The sequence below is a fragment of the Narcine bancroftii genome, chromosome 3 (assembly GCF_036971445.1).
Source record: "Narcine bancroftii isolate sNarBan1 chromosome 3, sNarBan1.hap1, whole genome shotgun sequence".
Classification (NCBI taxonomy): domain Eukaryota; kingdom Metazoa; phylum Chordata; class Chondrichthyes; order Torpediniformes; family Narcinidae; genus Narcine; species Narcine bancroftii.
Genome location: NC_091471.1, coordinates 362,227,411 through 362,249,220, shown reverse-complemented (window position 1 = coordinate 362,249,220; position 21,810 = coordinate 362,227,411). Strand labels below are relative to the sequence as shown.

At 41.0% G+C, this 21,810-nt stretch overlaps 1 protein-coding gene and 1 long non-coding RNA gene across 7 annotated transcripts in view; one reads left to right on the top strand and one right to left on the bottom strand.

Annotated features, from left to right (window-relative positions):
* Positions 1-21,810, top strand: part of card14 (caspase recruitment domain family, member 14) — a 78,140-nt gene that overhangs the window by 46,535 nt on the left and 9,795 nt on the right. For all 6 annotated transcript variants that reach the window (XM_069930085.1, XM_069930083.1, XM_069930081.1 and 3 more), the window contains 10 exons: positions 1,093-1,218; positions 1,676-1,828; positions 4,343-4,462; positions 7,393-7,523; positions 7,689-7,771; positions 11,261-11,339; positions 12,481-12,670; positions 14,851-14,974; positions 17,660-17,903; positions 19,732-19,795. In XM_069930085.1, the coding sequence (XP_069786186.1) occupies positions 1,093-1,218; positions 1,676-1,828; positions 4,343-4,462; positions 7,393-7,523; positions 7,689-7,771; positions 11,261-11,339; positions 12,481-12,670; positions 14,851-14,974; positions 17,660-17,903; positions 19,732-19,795 (1,314 nt within the window). The remainder of the gene's footprint in view (positions 1-1,092; positions 1,219-1,675; positions 1,829-4,342; positions 4,463-7,392; positions 7,524-7,688; positions 7,772-11,260; positions 11,340-12,480; positions 12,671-14,850; positions 14,975-17,659; positions 17,904-19,731; positions 19,796-21,810) is intronic.
* The window catches only part of LOC138759524 (uncharacterized), a 30,584-nt gene that overhangs the window by 7,662 nt on the left and 1,112 nt on the right, over positions 1-21,810 (bottom strand). The window contains exon 2 of the long non-coding RNA XR_011354899.1: positions 19,574-19,659. This is a non-coding gene — a long non-coding RNA (uncharacterized lncRNA). The remainder of the gene's footprint in view (positions 1-19,573; positions 19,660-21,810) is intronic.

Genomic DNA, 21,810 nt, shown 5'->3' with positions numbered 1-21,810 from the left:
TTAAGAAAGCAGCCTGTGGTGGTACTCCACCGGCTGTACCTGCAGGAATGTATGGGGACAGGACAACACCTGGCCGGCTGTCAATTAATCGGCCTGAATGGATCAAACCCCATCCGTCGGGTGTCAATCATCCTCTGGGATATATGGCTGCACCGGCCTCACACAGAGTTGCTGCAGCCACAGCCAGCCTGGCTCTGTGGAAGTCTTTGTGGATTAAAGCCTGTTGTACAGTCTTTACCTTGTGTGTGTCTGATTCTGTCTAACAGCGCACCACACAGCCTCTATCCTCAAGGACCCCCCACCACCCAGGCTATGCCCTCTTCACTCTGCTACCATCAAGAAAAAGGTTCAGGAGTGTGATGAATCTCTGCTAAGCTACCTGTCTCCCCTCTGGCAAGCCTTGCTGTACTAACATTTGCTGTGCATTATCTCTACAGTTAAAAGACACCCCCCCTTGGGTATAACTTTATGCACCCATTGTCTTTCATTATTGTACCATTAGTTTCTGCTAATAAAAGTCATAAATATTGTTTGACCACATCATCTTCATCAACTGGAGCCTGAAGACGAACACACAGCGACACAAGGACAGTTTCGTTCCATCTGCTATCAAATTCTTGAAAGAACAATAAACCACTGACACTGCCTCACTTAGACATTTTCTTTTTCTTGCACTTCACTGTATTTTAATTTATTTTGTAAGGTGGTTTATATAAATGCTTGCACTGTGACGCTGCCACAAAACAACAAATTTTGTGGCATGCCCATGACGATAAATTCTGATTCAGAGTAAATAGAAATGGATCACTTTAAAGAAATATTTAAAAAAAGTAACGTCCCAATCTGAATGGGGATCAGCGAAGGGGGTGAAAAGTGGAAAGATATCCCAAAGTTTCTTTCATTCTGTGTACTTAATTACTGCTGGCTGCAGCACTATATTCTACTGTCTCTATTTTGAACCAATCCAGCTGTGTTTTATCAACCTGATACTGCTAAATTTGATCATGATTACTTCCAGACCAAACTTTCTCCTTTTGAAATCCCCATCAATATAAAAATATTCAAACTGTTTTAATTTCTTCTGCTTGCTAGTACCTGGATGAGAAAGAAAATATGTTCATGGAATGTGCCACTTTGAAGATTGACAGTGATATGTACAAGGATAAAATTAGCTCGCTCCAGTCACAAGTCTTAGAGCTACAAAAGGAACGAGATGATGTAAGTAGAGTGAAATATGGCATCACATTTTCATTGGTATTCAAGGTGATATTAAGTTTGCATTTGAAAAATTTTTGTTCAATATATTAAGGTTTATGAGGAAAAGAGGGAGATAGATCACAAACTAGTTAAATTTTGAATGAAGGGACAAGCTAAATACTTTCTGTGACATGAAGTGAAACACGAAAGTTTGCAGGCACGGTGGTTGAAGTAAAAACAGTGCTGGAGAAACTCAGCAGGTCAAACAGTGGACTTTATATAGCAAAGATAAAGATATATCAACAACATTTTGGGCTTGAGCCCCTCATCATTAGTCTGGGGTGCAGTGCTAATTTTTTAGGTGTCGGAGCTCACCAAAAATGGCGACAAAGAGGTGCTGGAGCGGTGTTCCAGTGAGCTCCGGCAGCATAGCACAAATATTTACAATCAAGTCTATCTTTATTTTTATATTCCACAGGCATATGGGGCCAGGGATGAAGCCCAATTGCATATTAGCAAAATGATCATCGACAAGGATTTATGTCGCCGGCAAGTAATTGAACTTCAGGATGTGTGTCGCCAGTTGAATAAGGAAATGCTGCAGTTAAAGTCAAACAAAATGAGGCACAAGGTAGGGCAATTTTTCAGCCATTATTTTAAAACGACATGCTGGAATTTTCAGTGCCACCCGGAGCAAGATGGATTATGGCTGTTATCAAGAACAACTCGCTGGCCTACCCTCACGTCCTTGAGGAATGAGGGAACTTCACAGATCCCAGAGCACAATCTCAGAGAATCTAGGCCAATGGTTCTCAACATTTTTGTTTCTACTCACATCCCTCTTTGAGTAATCCCTTACTAACCAGAGAGCATTCTATGCTCTCTGGTTAGTAAGGGATTACTTAAGGTGGGATGTGAGTGGAAAATAAAGGTTGAGAACCCACCGATCTAAGCCTTTCTTTTATTTTTCAAAATTTATTAGCAGCTAATAATAATTCATTATGCAGTTATGAAATTTTCCTTTTAGCTGACGGATAATAGTGCATTAGATAAAAGACATTACAAGCCTGTGGCTAATAGTTCTCTATGAATGAAGAACCTGGAAATAAATGTCCTGGTGAAATTAGCTCTTCGTGACGTGCTGCAGTGTGAACAAACAGGCTTTAATTATCTTAAAACTGGCACACAAGGCTCAGTATCTCTTCTGGCTCAACGTGCTCTACTGCCTACACAAGGGCCGGTGCGAGCCTTTACGTGGGGCCAGTGATTGACTGGGAGTACGTGGAGCCGGCCTCCCAGGTTACCTCCCTGCATGTACAGTGGGTTGCCCCCTGCAGTAGTTGAGCAGCAATTCCGACAGTCACAGACAGCCCAGAACACTCTTCATTGTTAGTTGAGCGATGAATGACAGCCAGCATGCTGAACAAATAGCGTTACTCTTCCAGAAACAGTATCGTAAGATTGTTTGCTTCCACCTGATCAAAAAATTGTGGGTTTTAGTTCAATATCTCACCCAAAAATAGCACCTGCATCGCTGAACATGATAAGGTCATGGAGTGAAATTTGAACTCATTACTGTCTGATACTCAGCCTGAAAGCTAAAGAATGAGACAAGTGTAGAATTTCATCTTGGAGATGGCAGCATCAGAATTTATTGCCATGAATGTTTTGTGGCAGCGTTACCGTGCAAGCATTTATATAAACCGCCTGACAAAATAAATTAAAAAATAGTTAAAATAAGGCAATGTCTGTGGTTTATTGTTTGTTCAGGAATCTGATGATAGAGGGGGAAAACAAACTGTCCTTGTGCCGCTGAATGCTCGTCTTCAGGCTCCTGTACCTCCCCCCACCCCACCACCCCGTCCCCCCGCCCCTGATGGTAGCAGAGTGAAGAGGGCATGGCCTGGGTGGTGGGGATCCTTGAGGATAGAGACTGCTTGCTTAAGACATCCCCTGTTGTAGATGACCTCAATGGAGTGAAGACTGGTGCCCATGATGTTGCAGGCCCAGTTAACAACCCCCTGGAGTTTTTTCTTGTCATGACCGTTGGCACCTCTGTACCAGTCAGTGATGCAACTAGCCAGAATACTCTCCAAGTTACACCTGTAGAAATTTGCAAGTCTTTAGTAGCATACTAAATCTCAAGCCCCTCAAATATTATAGCCGTTGGCGAGCCTACTTTATTTTTGCTCCAGGATAGATCCTCGGAGATGTGGATACTTTTCATTGCTGAGCCCTCGATGAGGACTGGTTAGTGTTCTGACTTCCTCCTAATGCCTACAATCATCTCCTTGGTTTTGCCAGCGTTGAGTGGAAGGTTGTTGGTGTGACACCACTCAACAAGCTGACCTCATGGCCATTTGTGAGTGCTGACAACCGTGGTGTCATTGGGAAATTTGTAGATAGCATAGAAGTCATGCCTAGCCATACAGTCATAGAGCAGTGGGCTAAGCACGCATTCTAAAGGTGCTGCTGCATTGATCGACAGTGAGGAGGAGACGTTGTTTTCCAATTTGTACTGACCGTGTTCTTCTGATGAGGAAATCAAGGATCTTGTTGTGGAGGCAGGTGCAGAGGCCCATGTTTTGGAGCTTGTTGGCTAGCACTGAGGGAATAATGATGTTGAAGGCTGAGCTGAGGTCGATGAAGAGCAGCCATAAGTCTACATTGTTGTTGTTTTCTAGGTGATCCAGAGCTGATTTCACATTATATCCTTGATATTTGTCATCTGAATAGGACTTATTTTCCAGAGGCATCTTTGAAAGACAGAAGAGTAGATTCCCTGCACCTTGCAATGGACAAAAAAAATCTTCAAAACCCAGCAGGGCAATATTTCATGACTTTCTTAAATCAACCAAGGTATCTGGAGCAAACTGTCAATATATTACAAGGGTGCTCATTTGTTATTGCAGTGGGCAATGAAAGATTTTGCATTAGTTATTTTCTCTCAGACCTGGAGATTTACAAAAGATAACAGTAATGTTAATAAAATACTGTTAAGATGATAGCTCCATTCATGTAGGCTTTCTCCATTATTGTAAACTTGCATTATCTGATGATATTGAACTTTTTGAACTTTATTGTGGAATGAAAGAAACTTGTGGTTTAAATGTGTTTCAATTTCCTTTTCTTTATTCCCTATCAGAAAATAGCAACAGGTCATAAAACCCCACCACGTGCGAAACCCAAACTCCAGCGCCTGCAAGCAGTGAATCCCGGGAGCATGAGCTGTGAGAGTGATGACAGCAGCAGTACCCAGGGTGACGTAAGGCAGTGAATTTTTCATTGTCTGTGCTCTCTGCCATGCTTATGAACCACTTGAATCTCCTCCCTTTAAACTGTATATTTCAGGGTATTCTCCCTCACATATTGGCCGAATGTGCCCAATTTTCGGCATAATCAACAATCATAACCAAACAACATGGAGTGCATCTATTCCTTTTCTTTAAGATTATGACAGGCCTAGATTTTGTACTTTAAATGGACGGGAGGGGGGAGGTAGGGAGGGTGGGATGGGAGGGGGGAGGTAGGGAGGGTGGGATGGGAGGAGGGAGTGGGGGGGGAGAAAATGGCACTGTATATGTTTGAAAAGGAAAAAGTGTGTATCATGGTTAATGTGGTTTATGGTGTGAAAAATAAAAAATTTAAAAAAAAATTATGACAGGCATAGATATGGTAGAGGCAGCTAAGTTGTTTCCTTTGGTGGGAGAGACTAGAACAATGGACATACCTTCAAGATTCAGGGTGGCAGATTTAGGACGGAGATGAGGAGGAACTATTTGTCCCCAGAGGGTGGTGAACCTGTGAAATTTGCTGCCCATTGAAGCAGTCGAGGCGACCTCAGTGAATATATTTAAGACAAGGTTGCATAGATTTTTACTTAGTAGGGGAATTAAGGGATATGGGGAAAAGGCAGGGAGGAGAAGATGAGCCCATCATCAGATCAGCCTTGATCTCATTGAATGGTGGAGCAGGCTCGACAGCCTCCTGCTCCTATTTCATATGTTCTTATCTTCTGAGGATGCTTTATAAATTTTTATTGCATCTGATGAATTCCCAGTCAGGCTGGTACTGGCAAATTATAACAGGCCACAATATTGTTGAATCAGGCTGGGGAAATGCCCATTTAGGTGGCCCACCTCACTGACAAAAGACAAAGGAGGAAAAACCCAACACCCAACCCCAACCAACCAATTTTCCCTTGCAACCGCTGCAACCGTGTCTGCCTGTCCCGCCACGTCAGCCTGCAGCTGACGTGGACATTACCCCTCCGTAAATCTTCGTCCGCGAAGCCAAGCCAAAGAAGAAGACTGATCAGGGTGAGATGGCTCGCAACCAGAAAGTGTGCACCCATGAGTCGCTGATAGATTTCTGGCATAATTTGCATCATGTAGTCAAGAATAAGCAGAATGGACCAGCTGTCATTCCTATAATTCCTGTGTTTTGTGCACATCTTAATTGCACATGTCAAAGTGTCTCATTTCCTGCTTTTTAATTATTTTTAAGTTGAGTGAGAGTGAAATTATTGGTACTTGGAACTCATTTCTTTCTTCCACATACATTTGAAAATCTTCATTTGAATGAAGCGTGTCCACAAAAGTTATGAGAAATCAATCAAAAACTCCCTTTGCTAATAGCAGGATCAGCCTCGTACTTTCATCCTCAGTTCAGGGCTGATATCTACCAGAACACCACATTGATACCCTTCTAGTTTTATTTATTTAACCTTCGAAATCTGGACAAAGCTGGCAGCATTTATTGCCTTTCCCTAATAGTCATTGAGTTGAGTATCTTAACGGGCCATTTCAATGAGTTAACACCAGATGAAATAAGATGGCAAGAGTACACCCCCCGAAAGATGTTATTGAACAATTTGGGTCCGTACAATCCTCTAATATATTTGTGGTCATCAGAAGTAAAACACGGGATTCTGGTGACACCATGATTAAATGAAAAAACACACAAATGCTGGAGAAAACTCAGCAGGTCAAACAGTGCCCCTTTGTTGAAAAGCTCAAGCCCGAAACGTTGATGGTGTATCTTTACCTTTGCTACATAAAGGCACAGTTTGACCTGCTGAGTTTCTCCAGCGTTTGTGTGTTTTTTCAAGATATTTGTGGTCATCATTTTCCATTTTCAAGTTCCAGATTAGAACATAGAATAGTACAGCACAGAAATAGGCTCTTCAGCCCACAATACCTGCACTGGACATAATGCTCATGATGTCCATGCCAAACTAAATGTTTACAGATGATACATCTCTCTCTCTTTTCCCTGAATATTTAAATGTCACCCAAAGGCCCTTTAAACACCATTTAATCTGCTTCCACCTCTACCCCAGACAGCCTAACATTGGCAGTCTGTGTGTTATTCCACACACCAACTCCCCCAGCTTCTCCCCCACCTCATTTTAAATGAATGTCCTTGAGTATGGGACATTTTCTATCCTGGGAGAAGTCTACCCCATCCATGCTTCTGGTAACTTGATGAACTTCTATCAGGTTTCCCTTCAATTTCCAACACTTCGGAGAAACAACCTCAGCTTGTCCAACCATGTAACTCTTATTTTCTAATCAATGACAGTATTTTGGTGAATCTCTTCTGTTCGCTTTCTAAACCCTCTACATCTTTTCTACAGGAGTGACCAGGGTTTCACCAAGTACAGTCTAACCAATATTTTATACATCTCCAACATAATGTATTTACTTTAAAACTTATTGCCCCAACCATCAATGGTAAGCATGCCATGTGCCTTCTTGACCATCCTTAACAACTTGTATGGCCACTTTCAGGGAGCTATGGTCTTTGACTTCCTATGGAAGTCAATGCTGATACAAGTCCTGCCATTAACAATATTCTTTCCCCTGACCTTTGACCATTTAACCTCCTACTTGTCTGGACCACTACTCTTCCATATCTATAATTAATCACATATAAATTCTGTCCCTACCATGTGAGATTTGAACTCAATTTTTGGAATTGTTAGTCCAGACCTCTGGATTATTAATTGATTTTGTTAAAATTTCAATAGATTCAGCATCTTTTTTGAATTTCCACTACCCATTCTGAAGAAATTACTTCCTGATTTCCCTGCTAAATGGCTGATTTCTAATCGTACAGTCTTGCTCTAGATAGCTAATAATTTTATTACATGTAATCAATAGTTGGTGTTTCAGTATTTCTTATCATTTATAGTTCTATATAAATCTGAAGAAAACTGAAAGCTGTGAGTCATTGAACAGTGTCAGTTCTTCCTTTGTTGAGCCACCCAGCAAGGAATCTATGTACAGACGCCAAAATGAAGATGACCTGCAAGAATTATTCAGGTGAGATAGCATATGTAGATGCCTGCAGAGTGAGCTACACACACACACACACACACACACACACACACACACACACACACACACAATGCAAAGAAAAATCAGAAATTTGGAGGGAGAATCCTTTTATAATTGGGTAAGATTGCTGTTCTATTTCTGTTTTTACAGCAATAGATATTCTACTGATAACGATACTTTCACATCAATAGACGATAGTACAGACGGAGGCGATGAAAATGTTCCTGATGTCAGTGAGTTTTCAATTTCTGATTATGTTCTGGGTATAGCATCAAGGCATGATGGAAATCTTAGCAGCTTGAGAATATGGAATAGTTTAATGAGTCAATCTTCATCACATAACCACCAGGAACTTCAAAGGTCAAAGCACACATGATGGCACCAGTTAGAATTTCCGGTCGATGTTAATGATGCGACAAAAGGCTCCATGTCATTTTAGCTTCTTGTCACAGAGCTGTAGAAGTTCCTTCAGAGCAAGCTTTTGTGGGAGGGACTTCAGCACAACTCTTTTGACCATCCTGACTTCTTTCTTTTCTGGTAGACTTAATGTTGCCTATTGTAGTTCTCTCAACAAGAGTTTAATACATACCATCAAAACTTGGCCAAGGTCTTCAATGTGCAACTCTGATGAGTGGAGAGGGGTGCTGAACTACTTAAACTAGCAACCCACGAGAAATCACCCAATATTATGGCAGGATATTGATTGAAAAATTAGAATAATAAAATGCATTTATGGAGACTATTCAATTCTTCCTGAATTCTTTCATTTGTTATCAAATATTTGGCTATTTATAATACAACATTTTCATCCTGTTATGCTTATTGTAGGTTCTGTATCTTCCATAACGTTTCTTCTAGATCATGTTTTTGTGATCTATCCTTAATCTGTGTCTGAGGCTGGATTCGTTGTAAATTTGGACGAAGACCCTGATAAGTATTCATTGGCCAAGAATGGCCCAAGTTTAAAAGCTTGAATTTCCTTACCCTCATCATCTGGGGTGAAACATCAGTCTTGAACAAAGGCCCCAGGGATCCTCTCTGCCACTCTCACGATCCTGTGGATTGATCTCCGATCCACTTCTCTGCACCAAGCCGGACCACACGGTGAGGCAGCCGGGCAGGATGCTCTCGATGGAGCTCCTGTGGGAGATTGACATGATGGTGGCCGGCAGCCTTGCCCGCTTCAGTCTTCTCGGGAAGTGAAAAGTGAGGAGATGTTGAGTATCAATGATAGGTCACTAGTTAGGGAGACTCGAGGAACTTGGTGATCTCTACTCTCTCCATCATAGAATTATTGAGGTGTAGTGGAGGGTGGTTGATCCTGGTCCTTATTACAGTCATAAAAACTTTTGGAGTATCCTATAACACTGCTCATTATTTGAATGCCAGTGAGCTTGGGCGAGTGGGACAGTACTTTGTTAGCTATCAAAGTGTTCAAGAAACATAGCCAGCTGCTCATTCTCAATGCAGTCTGTCCCTGCACGAGGCCTCATCGAGGAGCCCACTTCCTGTCAAATGTCATCACCTGGCACCACCTTGGAATGAGAGGTAAATGATGAGCTCAGGTGGCTCATTGAAAGACCCAACTAGATGTGTGTGGTCACTTGTATAACTATATCTCTAACCTCCACGTTTGACCAAGAACATACACTGTCTGTTTTCCTTCATGGTTACTGCCTGACCTGTTGAATTCCTCCAGCATTTTATTTTGTTGTTCCCACTTTGCAAGGTGGCCAGAACATTTCCTTCTAACCAGATTTTCTTCTAATCTAAAATTAAAAGGGTGTCCATGCAGACTTCCCTCTGCCTCCTCAAGTCCTGTCCTTCTGACATGTTCTTCATGGAAGAACATGGTGAGTCATTGACATGTTTCTGAATTGTTTCGAGAAAGATCCCATAAGGTTTAAATATATATATTTTTAAAATTTAAATTTAGACATACAGCATAATTTCGAGCCCTTTCGGCCCTCGAGCCTGTGCAACCCAATTGACCTGTAACCTGGTACTTTTTCAAAGGTGGGAGGAAACTGCAGCACATGGAGGAAAGCCATGCAGAAATGGGGAGAACGTACAAACTCCTTACAGACAGCGCCGGATTCAAATCTGGTGCCATAATAGCGTTGTGCTAACTGTGCCACCCCCATTTTTATAAATGATGATAGGAGAAAGCACAGCATGTGTGAGCTGGAGGAGAATATTAAGTGAAATAGTGTGCAGAGATTGAAGGGCAGTAGGTGATAGCCGGCGAGGAAATACTGTGAGTGATGAAGCCGGATTTGATGGATATGGGAAGAGAGATTAAGAGGGAAGATAATTAAAGTTCTTGACTTGACAATCCTGCATTGTAATCACATCCTGGTAGAAAGTCTTCTTTCCAAACTCTTCTCTCAATACCACATGAACATGCACTTTATCATCTTCCCTGTGAAGGCCTTCTGATTAAACAATTCCAGGTTTAAAAAAAAATATTTTCACTCTCCTCTCATTTTCAGTATTGTTACAGGTCACTTCCTGATATCTGACCTGAACTTGACATTTAGTCGATTTGCTGTTCCTTTGCATTGCAGTGAAAATGTATTTTTTTTTTAAGTTTCAAATGTTAACTCTTCTATCTCATTTGTCTCAAACTAATTCCTCTGATTCATTACTTAACGATTGGTCTTAACCTCAAATGTGCTGTTTCTTGGGTTCACCATCTCATCTCTTTCAAATGCATTCGTTGAATAAATTGAGAAATCCTTCCTTTCACCTTAAACTTATCCATGTTGACTTGTGCCGTCTTGTCACTTAGCCACCACTGTTTTCTTATAGCCACTGCAGCACCTTTTTGACTTCCCTCCCTGGCACCCCTGCTCTCCTGCACATACAAAGAGTGACTGCTTTTCCATGTAATTTTTTTTGTAATATGAAGTATTTTATGATTTTGAGAGGCAAATATAAATATAAACCCCTTCCTCCGTGATATTTAGCAAACTCCACTTCTAATTCCAGTCATCAGTGTTCAGTACAACAGGACTCTCATCTGCTCCATTTAGCAACTTGTCAATTAATTCTGACAGACTCCTTTCTTTCAGCAAGTTCCTGAACAGTTCAAGCTTTACTATAGATCCTTGCTGAGTTCAGGGTTTAGCTGTTTTTCAAGTTGAAAAATTGTGTGGAACCATGAGAACAAAACTATATCCTTTCACGTTGCAAACCCAAAACCACAGGCATATCAAAACTCAAGATCCATCTTAGTAAAATTTTTGAGATACACAACAACCAGCGCACCGGTAGCATCATGAAGAGAGCCTCTGCTTCCTCAGGAGTTTGCGGAGGAGCTAGTGGAGTTGTTCAAGTAAACCTTTACGGACTTGAAGGGCCGACATGGCCTGTTTCCGTGCTGTAAACGGTTATATGGTTATATGGTTAAAGCATCTCTGCAGTGCCCATATATTGATAAGCATTTCACAGTTCCAGATAACGTGTAATTATGGGTGTGCCATTAACTGTGGTTTATGAAACTTTCTGCCATGTTTAATAGTTTGATCAAAGGCTGCAAAGAAAGCATTTACATTGTGAATATTCACATTTTGTTTGAATTTAACTAAAGGTAAAAGAATTATGAACTGTTAAATTGGTAAAGATAAAGATACTTATTAAGTTTGCAATTCAATTTTACATCAATGTAGCATTTCAACATTCACATGAATCACATCTAAATTTTGTCAAATTAATTTCAGTCCCAGTAAAACAGCCTGAGCCAACCTCTCAACAGCTACTGTCAGTGACTGGAGCTCATTCATCATATCAGCAATTCTGGTAAAAATTCATTTTTATTTACTTAATATTTCACATTTAGTTTTGTGTCACTGATGCAAATGAAAAGTTAATTAATTGTGCAGAATAATAATGGTACTTTATAAGGAAATATCTTCTAAAACTCACTTCCCCACCCATCCCCTATGCCCACCATATCATCCTCTGTGTATGGTCATGGTGCAACACTTGTTTCTCTCAACCAAATGAATAATAAAGATGAATTTATAGCTGATATACTGTGGAATAACATTGTTATTCATTGTGTGTCAGCTTGGCTAAATTAGTAAAACACAAGAATTGTAGATGCTGGGATCTTGAGTGACCCAAGAGAAGCTTGGTCAGTTAGTAATGGTCTGTCAGCATTTCTGGTCAGGACCCTTTCTTGAGACATGATTAGTACTATTTCCACCTTCAAGTCAGCAGGTTCTCCAGAAATGAGGGCAGGATATAGCCATAAACACAAAGAAAAACAGAACTTTCCAGTAACAGATTTCCTATTTATTTAAAACCTTGCTGTCTTGCACAATTTGACCTGAGATGTTTATTTTTCAACTTTTTAAATTTAGAAATACAACATGGTAGCATCCCCTTCTGGTCCATGAGCCTGTGATGCCCAGATACACCAATATACCTACAAATCCTATACGTTTTTAGAGAGTGGGAGGAAACCAGAGCACCAAGGGGGAACCCACATGGTCACAGGGAGAACGTACAAAATCCTTACAAACAGCACTGGAATTGAATCTGCCTCTCTTAAAAAAAATGTAACTTTAAACAATCGCTTTCCCACCAAAAGCAAAAGGAATTTATATAAGAGAGCATATCCATAAAAAGGGTAATTGGAATCATCATTTATCTACTCAATAGTCCAATGTTCTCAGATATAAAGTTAATTTTCACTGGTACTGCAGAATTTTATATGATAAAAGAAATATTAATTAAAATATTCTTTACCCTCATCGTGAGAAAGTAGAAAAAAACTGACAACAATTTTGTTCAATCACTATTTCCTTTGAATATTTTGGGGCTTATTTAAACCTGCAATATACTGTAAGTAAAGAGGAAATTAAAAGGATGGTTGCAGACATTTTCTATGAGTTTCATATTTAATTCTTGGACTTTTTTATTTCTTCTGCCACAGGCCATTCCCCCTGGGACATCCACAATCAAAATCAACAAGCAGGATAACTTCATTTGAGTTTAACGGTGATGACATCCTGAATCAGATTGAAATCATCGGTGGGAATTCAACAGGAATATTCATTCACAAAGTTAAACCTGTGTCACCAGCACATGATGGTGGCCTTGAACCAGGATTTCAGATCATGATGGTAGGGTTTCAGACATGTGGCAAAAATGTTAATACATATTTGCTGAAGCAAAATAAAAGCTTGGGAAGGCACATTCGCAGAGGATCAATCAATAGTGAGAGATGTGTTTGGTTCATTATTAGCATGTGCAGATAATTTATTGCATCCTTTTAGATACTTGTCTTAAGATCATCCACAACCAATTACCAATTGCCATAAGCAATCTCTGATTGGGCAAAATGGCCCTCTGAAACCAGTGCCATTTAATGAGATCATGACTAATCTGTGGCTTAACGTACATATTTTCCAAATGAGTAGAGCATAGATGTTCAGATAAATGAGTGCCTGTATTTTTGAGTTTCTACGCTTCCATCTTGGACCCATGGAGATAAAAAAAAATTGTTGAATTAGCTGGATTGGCTGTGGGTTGTATCAATTAATTTTTGTTTTATAACTGCAGGGAATACAATAACTTCTCCTATGGCTCACCCCACTATGTCCAAGTCAAAGAGATAGCCATGGGTACCCACATGAGCCCCAGCTATGCCTACCTTCTGTTGGCTATATGGAGCAATCCATGCTGCAGACCTACACAGGCAAGGCTCCTCAACTCTTCCTGCACTACATTGGTTCTGCTTTCTGCACCCATAATGAGCATCAAATTTATCCACTTTGCCTGACCTCAAATTCACTCGGTCCATCTCTGCTAATTGATTCCCCTTTCTTGATCTCTGTCTTCACCTTAGGAGATGTACTCTCCACAGATATGTTCTACAGTTATCCCAGTTATCTTGACTACACATCTTTATACCCTGTCCCTTGTAAGGATTCTATTTGTTTCTCTTAATTTCTCTGCCTCCCTCTCATCTACTCCCTAAATGAGGTCTTCCTTTTCAAAACATCTGACATGCCCTCCACCTTCAAAAAAAAACATGGTTTCCTCTCTACTGCCATCAATTCACTCTTACCCGCGGATCTGGTACATCTGTTGTGGCCTCCTCTACATCGGAGAGACTGGATGTGGACTGGGATATCATTTCATTTGCTCTGTTCACTGCAATAATAGGGACCTCTGAGTGGCCAACTGTTTTAATTCCACACATCATTCCATGACCTCATGCACTTCCTAACAGAGGCTATCCACAAACTGGGGGAAACAATGCCTCATATTTTGTCTGGATACTCTCCAGCCAAACAGCATTTACAGCAAGTTCTCCATTTTCCATTGAACCCCTCCTGAGTCTATTTCTTTTCCTATCCCCTTATCTCCTTTCCTTCTCACCCCTTTCCCTCTCTATTCAGAGCTACCCCCGCCCCCTCTCACTTCTCAACACTTTTCTCTTCTGCCCTCCCATCAGTATCCACCTATGACCTCTGACTTGTTAACCTGTCCTCTCCCTCCCTCCTCTCCTCCTGTTTATTCAGGCACCTGCCTGCTCTTTGTTCATATCTTGACGAAGGGCTCAGGCCGAAAACACTGGCTACCCTTCACTTCCTGGAGATGCTGCGCGACCTGCTGAGTTTCTCCAGTAGTGTATTGCATTATAATTGAATGCAGATGTCGGACGATACCATCTAGTCAAGTTTCCTGTCAAAAATCAATACTCAAGATGACTTGGGTGAGCTAACAAAGTGCAACCACTGCCTTCAGAGCTTTCAGAATCAGAATTTAATGTCTTGAACAAGTCATGAAATTCATTGTTTGCTGCAGCATCATAGAGAAAACATTCATATAAACCACCTAATAAAAATACTGCATGAAATGTCAAAGTAAGACACTGTCTTTGGTCCTAAAATGCTGAATAGACCACATTTTAATATGTTTCATTCATTTTGACAGTATAAATCAATCAAACAACTGATAGTCATCTCATGTTGTGCACCTTTGTGTAATTTTCTCACTTTTGTTACATCCCACTTTCTGGGGATTAATAACAAGATGCAAATTCAGTAAATATCCAGTCTGTTCAAAACATATCCCTCAGACTGTAGCAACCACAACCTTGGTGACAGTACCTAAAGCTGCGTTGCAAAGATTTAATCACCGCACAACTATTTATCTATAACATCTTGACAAGAAGTACTTTGTTCATTTCCTAGGATCATGTCCTTGTCTTCTATGTGCATATTTTGACCAATTACTTAAAAAGCTGTAAAGACTTGGAGTGTTCTCCAGATCAATAATGTCATTTAATCCGCAGGTGGAATTCAACCACAGGGTGCAATCAAAAATCGTATTGGAGGATGCCAGTTTAGAGGAGGCTGTTTGTGCATTGAAACAAATTAAAGGAATGTGCTCTTTGACAATAAGATGCAACAGGGAGGGTAAGTTACAGATCAGCCAACGGAGATGGTCTACCCCAATTCACTGCAAAACATACTCGGTTGACTTTAAGTAGGCCTGACTTAAGCAAACCCTGCCCAGTTATCACCAGCGCATAACCTGATGTACCAGAGGTCTCAGCACACTTGATCTCTGTGTCACTAAGACAAGGAAGGCCCACCGTTCTTTCCCAATTCTGCAATTTGGTAAGTCGGATCACCTAGCGGTGCTCCTTCTGCCTGCATACAGACATAACCTAAAAAGAAAGGCCCCCAGGGATCAGGACAGCTTGAAGATGGTCACGGAGTCTGATGAACGGTTACAGGACTGCCTCGAAACAGTGGATTGGGTGGTGTTCAAGAACTCAGCTGAGGATCTGAATGGTTACTCCAGGGCCATGGCAGGCTTTATCAAAACAGTTGTGGATGAGTGTGTCCCTACCAAATCACTCAGGATTTACCCCAATCAGAAGCCCTGGATGAAAAATGAAATCTGGAACCTGCTGAGAGCCAGAGATCTAGAATGCTACACAAGGAGCAGGTACAACCTATGGAAAGCCATCTCCTGATGAAGTGGAGATTCTGAACGAGAATGGAGAGAATGAAGGATACCTGACAACTGTGGCAGGGCCAAATTGACACGACCTGCTACAAAACAAATTCCTGTGCAATAGGAGACAGCAAAGCTTCACTTCCAGATGACCTCAATGACTTCCATGTCCAATTTGATCACCAGAACAAGGAAGAATCACTGCGCCCCCCCCCCCCCACCACCACCACCATATCCCCTAATGATCCTCTATTGTCAGTATCTGAAGATGATGTGAGGGCTCCCTTCAGGAGAGTGAATCCAAGGAAAGCATCTGCTCCAGATGGAGTACCCAGCCTAGTACTAAAAATCTGTGCTGACGAACTTGCCAATGTTTTCCCAGATATCAACATCTCACTCCAGCAAGGCATGGTACCCATCCATTTCAAACAGGCTTCAATAGTACTGGTGCCCAAGAAGAGTGTGATAACCTGCCAAAATGACTACTAAATAGGTGCGCTCACATCCACTGTGATGAAGTGTTTTGAGAGGTTGGTGTTGAAGCATATCAGCTCCTTTCTGAGAGGCGACATGCATCCATTCCAATTTGCCTACCACAGCAATACTTATCATCTCACTGGTTCTACACAAAGTCCTGGAACACCTAGACAGCAAAAATGCATACATCAGGATACTCTTTATTGATTACAGTTTGGGATTCAACACCATTATCGCCTCAAAACTTAACAGCAAACCCCAAGACTTGGGCCTCAATACCCCACTGTGTAATTGGATCTTGGATTTTCCCACCTCAGTGTGGATTGGCAAGAACATCTCCTCCAACAATCTCCATCAGCACCAGAGCATCACAGGGCTGAGTATTTACACGTTGCTCTACGAGCTTTGCACCCAAGACTGTGTGGCTTGGTACAACAACAGCACCATTTACAAATTTACTGATGACACAGTGAAACCTTGATTTTTACATGCACCAGTTTAATGTGAATTTGGATATAACATGATGAGTCATTGGACTCGGGCTTCGGGGTCCCGGCAGGAGCAGGAGCGTTGGGCACCTGGATTGATTTAAAATGCATACAGAATAACTGGGATGTTCCAAATAAAGGAGAAATGGAAACGTTGTAGGTATGCAAATTAAACAGGGAAACCCTGATTTAATGCGACCCCACTTTTTTCGCAATTCGATTTTATGGACCCCCAATGATCGCATTTATAACAGGCTTTCACTGTATCACAATAGTGGGCTGCATAAAAAGGGAGATGAGTCAACATACAGGAGGGAGATTGAAAAATTGGCTGAATGGTGCACCAACAACACTCAAATGTCACCAAAACCAAGGAGTTGATTGTAGATTTTACATTGTGTATGTATATGATATCGCTTCTCGGCCTTTTGGCTAAGATCAAGTGATAATCAGTAATCCGTGCTTCTGATATTTAAAACCTATGTTTATTGCCTCATCAAAAGTTACTCATTACAAATACGTAAATTGAATCTCTACTATATCAACTTAAACAATTCTGAAGCATCGATGGATGAAGAGGAATGAAAATCACAAGTCTATATTCTGACTAAAATTCCCTGTTAGTTCCACACACTTAAAATGACTGCAGTTTTTCCTGAGCTATTTTTACAGTCCTTATGTAAACCGCAGTCACGATATATTCCATCCAACAACAGCCACATCAAACTCATTTATGCTCTATGAATTCGTATACTGTATGGAATTAACAAATATATGCTTTAACCATTTCTGATTTGACTAAGTACCTTGCAAAGGTTAACATTTTCTTGAATTTTTAAAGTTATGTCCCAGCATTTAGGCAGGAAATTCCACCATGAATTAAGTAAAACCAGAAGCTTGTGAATCTTATGCTGCATTTAATTATTTGTTCTCATTCTTTTATGTTTTCTGGTAAAAGTGCATCAGTTCATGCATTGTTTAAGCTTTTTAATTGGTTTGAGATTTTTCTTCCAATAAAAAATCCTTCTTGCAGCACCGCAGTTTATTTTAATTGAAATTTTAACCTCTTAAGATTTTGAAAATTCAATGTGCGTGCATGCATATAATTATATCATTTAAGATTTTGTGTAACCAAATCCAGAACTGAAACTATGTTATGCTTTGTTTAATCAGCTTATCAAACGTTAGTGGAAAATATTGAAAAAAAGATCATTACCTCAGGGGATTCATTCTACATTCGAGCCAACACAACATTTGACAAAGACAATGGAGCTCTGGGTGGATTTACTGTCCAATGCAATGAAATCTTGCACGTCACTGATACCATGCACAGAGGCACCCATGAATGGAAGACGTTCAGAGTAAATCCCCACACAATGACTGACATGGAAGGTGGAACTATTCCAAATTACTACCGGTAAGAATGTATTATCAATAATGCCCTCAATTCTGAACCCTCTGCCTTTGTGATCTGAATCATATTAATTTAGAGCTTTCCAGTAATGATGGCAACATACAAGAATGTTGAAAATGCATAATGCTTGATAATTTTGAGGCATTCCTAGATAATAGCTAAGGATTGAGAAACAATAGTTATACATTGGGATTTTACCTCTTCTGATAAAGGGATGAATCAAGTTGTCTTAACGTCTCCATGCAGGAAAGCTCATAGAAAGAGCTTTTCTTATATTTATTTTGATCCCATTCTCCTCGAGATAATTATCTTCCTTTTGCCTTGTATCTTTTAGCACCCGATGAGAGACTATTTATGATCATTTTGTAATCTGTTGGAAGTGTAACTAAGGCTTATTGAATGAGGTCTTCCATTTATCTAGATAAAACTGACATCTAAATCTGTGAGAAATGGTGCTATGAATCCATGCACCATTATTTTTAAATACCGCCTTCACCTATCTCCTTTGGTGTACAGTTTTTAAATTTAGCAAGATATTATAAAGCTCCACTTAAATTGCAAATCTGCAGATTCTGCAGTGTCAGGCTTCTGCCTCAAATTATTGATTGCCTTTCACCTCCTTTTCAGCCACTCAGAAAACTTGCTAATTTCCCATACCATATAAACATATAAACCCAATTACAGTACCGAAACCAGCCATATCGGCCCTTCTAGTCTGCACCGATTTACATGAAATGCCAACTAGTTCCACCTACCCACTCCCTGCCCATAACCCTCCAACACCCCCCCCCCCACATCCAACCTCTTCTTGACCCTGCCATAACTACTTCTTCCAGAAGGTCATTCCACTCAGCCACCACTCTCTGAGTGAAGAAGCATCCTCTTATATTACTTATAAAGTTTTGTCCCTTAACCCTTAACTTATGACTCCTTGTTCCAATCTCCCCTACCCTCAGGGGAAAGAGCCTATTCACATCTACTCTATCTGTTCCAATCATACATCTCTTTTTCTCTGGATCCCAGATCTCAAATGTGCCTATTCTGCAGCAGATCCATGCAGGCAAATCAGTTGTGTCTCTTGATCAAAGCATAGAACTACAGTGAAAAAAATAATTAATATTGATTTAAAAAAACGGTAACACACTACTCCCTCCCCCGTTTGTATGATTTAATGGTAGGATTTAAATGTTTCAGAAAAATTTTACAATTGTCAATATATTTTAGCTAGTTTTCATTCCAGAAACCAAAATCCTAATGACTTTTGCAGATTACTGCAATTAATTCAAAATATTCCTTTTCTAGTATTCTGCAACTAATCTACAATCTATTAAAGTTCATCCTGCCTTGAATATATAGTCCACAGTACCTGGGGACATTTAAAGCTTAAACTTGACATGACCTGTAAGCCTAACTAAATGAAAATCATAAATTACTTAAATAAAACTTGTCCAACAGTTCAACTGATAAAGCCAACAAGAAAAACAGAACAATATTTTCATATTTAACTACACTGAGTTAACTAATTTCATCTGTAAGTAATAGTTACAGTAGGTCTCAGACATTTTGGTCATCTTAGTTTATACTGAAGTAATTGGACTACACAAGTAATTGCCTCCTGGGCCACATTATCTCTATTGGTTAACACAACCACTCGAGTGAAAAGTGCCACATACTATACTTTTCCTGACGTATGTTCAGTTATTTAAGTAAGGAATTCTGAATTTGTCTTGTGGATGCATGAGGATATCATCCAGGATTCCTGCATGGAAAGAAAAATAGCTATCAATATTGTGTTCATTAAAAATATTAACTGTGTTTTGTTTCTGTTTAGGGCACAACAGCTGCTGATAGGAACAATTCAGAATATGGCTCGACAGATTCCTTTGTTTAACAAGGTGAAATGATATTTATTAATCAAATATTTTAAACATCTCACAAAGAGTGAAATTCATCTTAGCAGGCAAAGGTGAAGTAGATTGGAAAACAGTTGATTTGTACAACACAAATATGACAACTATTCTTCTAATGTACATTGATTTCTATGCTACATTTCGAATATTGTGACATTTCAATATTTAATGATATAGACTCAAATCTTCAGCTCAGAAACAGTCACTTTGATCCAACATGTCCATGCTAACCAAACTAGTCCCATAGGCCTCTGTCCAGCTCAATCTTCCCTATTGAATGTTATAATTACACGTATACCCGTTTCTACCACTCCCTCCGTCAGCTTGTTCTGTAAACCCACCACTCTCTCGATGAAGATGCCCCTCAGGTCCTTTTAAACTTTTCCCCTTTTACCTTGAATCTATGCCCTCTAGTTTTAGACTGCCCAACCTTGGAAAAAGCCAAAGACTATTTAACTTGTGATTTTATAAATTGCTCTCAAGTCCTCATTAGTTTTCTGGTCTCCAGTGAGAAAAGTCACTATCCATGCTCTCCTTACAATTCAGACCTTTTGTCCAGGCTATGGGATCAGTGCTGGATTTTAGCAATCTGTTCCCACAGCTATACTTAAAAGTGCAGTTTCACACAATGCGTATGTACACAATTCATTGTTTTAAGCTTTAATATAAGGATAGTGATGTACAGATGTGGCACAGACTAATTGTGACTAAATAAATGGCGCTGCCGGAGCTGCTATAATGGCAGCATTGCCACTGGTGCAGTCCTGGGAGAGCTCTGAAGGGTTCAACTGCCTGGCTCTAATGCCAGCAGCTCTCTATAGGCTTTAAATGGTCTGTTAAAGGAGGCGACGATGCTTTTTGTCAGTAAAATCCTGCAACCGTAGCAGGGCCAGCGCTAAGGGACAGCATTTGCAGCCATTGACCCCCCCCCCCCCCCAAATGAGGTGATGTGACCCTCAGCCCCAGTGTCACTAGTCTCCACGCGATATAGACAGCGTGTTTGTCTGTTTCATTGGAGCGAGGGGGAAGTGTGATGGTGGCGGTGCATAGTAAGCAGGTGGGCACCACCACCACCCCCCCACCCCACTGAGTGAGTTTTCGAACATCAGATTATGCCCCTGTGGTTACCCTAATGCCCCCGCTAAGACTTGTTCTGACGCTGACCCTGAACCACGGAGATGTAGGTGCCTAAGATGGGGGTGCCTGTGCTCAACATTGGCCACAAGGGGTTGCAGACTAGGGAGGAGCAGTGGCGTGGCCAGGCTTTGACATTAGAGGGAGCGAAAGCACATAAAAAAAGGCGCTGGCCCACTCCCCACCACTGCCCTCCTCTCCTCTCTCCCTCCCTCCTGTCTCCTTCCCTCCCTTCCTGCTTCCCTCCCTCCCTCCTCTCACCTTCCTTGGCTCTCCCATTCCATTCCCTCCCTCCCTCTCCCCTTCATTCCCTCTCTTTCTCCCCTCCTGTTCTGGTCCCTCCCTCCTCTCCCTTCCTCTTTTCCCCTTCCCTCCCTCCTCCTCTCCCCTTCTCTCCCCCACTCTCCCCTTCTCTCCCCCACTCTCCCCTTCCCTCCCATTCCCTCCTTAAATAGCCCTCTTTCCTTTCTTCTGCCCTTCCTTGAAAGAAACAATTAATGACTTTTCTTTTATGCCTCTACCAACTCTTTCGAGCTGGTGAGCAACCATTGATGTTCCTGTAGAGTGGGGGAGTTGAACTGATGGTGGACATGGTGCAGATCAAGTTCCCCCAAAAGAAAATGACCACACACGTGTGTGTTCATTATAGTGGTCACGGGAAGCCCTGGTATCACCTTACATTGAATGATCTATCATGTAGGGCAAACAAACATCCTTGACCTATACCACACATGCTCACCAGACTCCAGTGTGATACACAGGGGAGGGTTCAGAGTCAGGCATCAGAGTTCTGGTGTAGGCTGAGGGGAGGGTTCGGAGTCGGGATTCAGGTGTTGGGAGCTCCAGTGACTGGACGCCCAACTCCA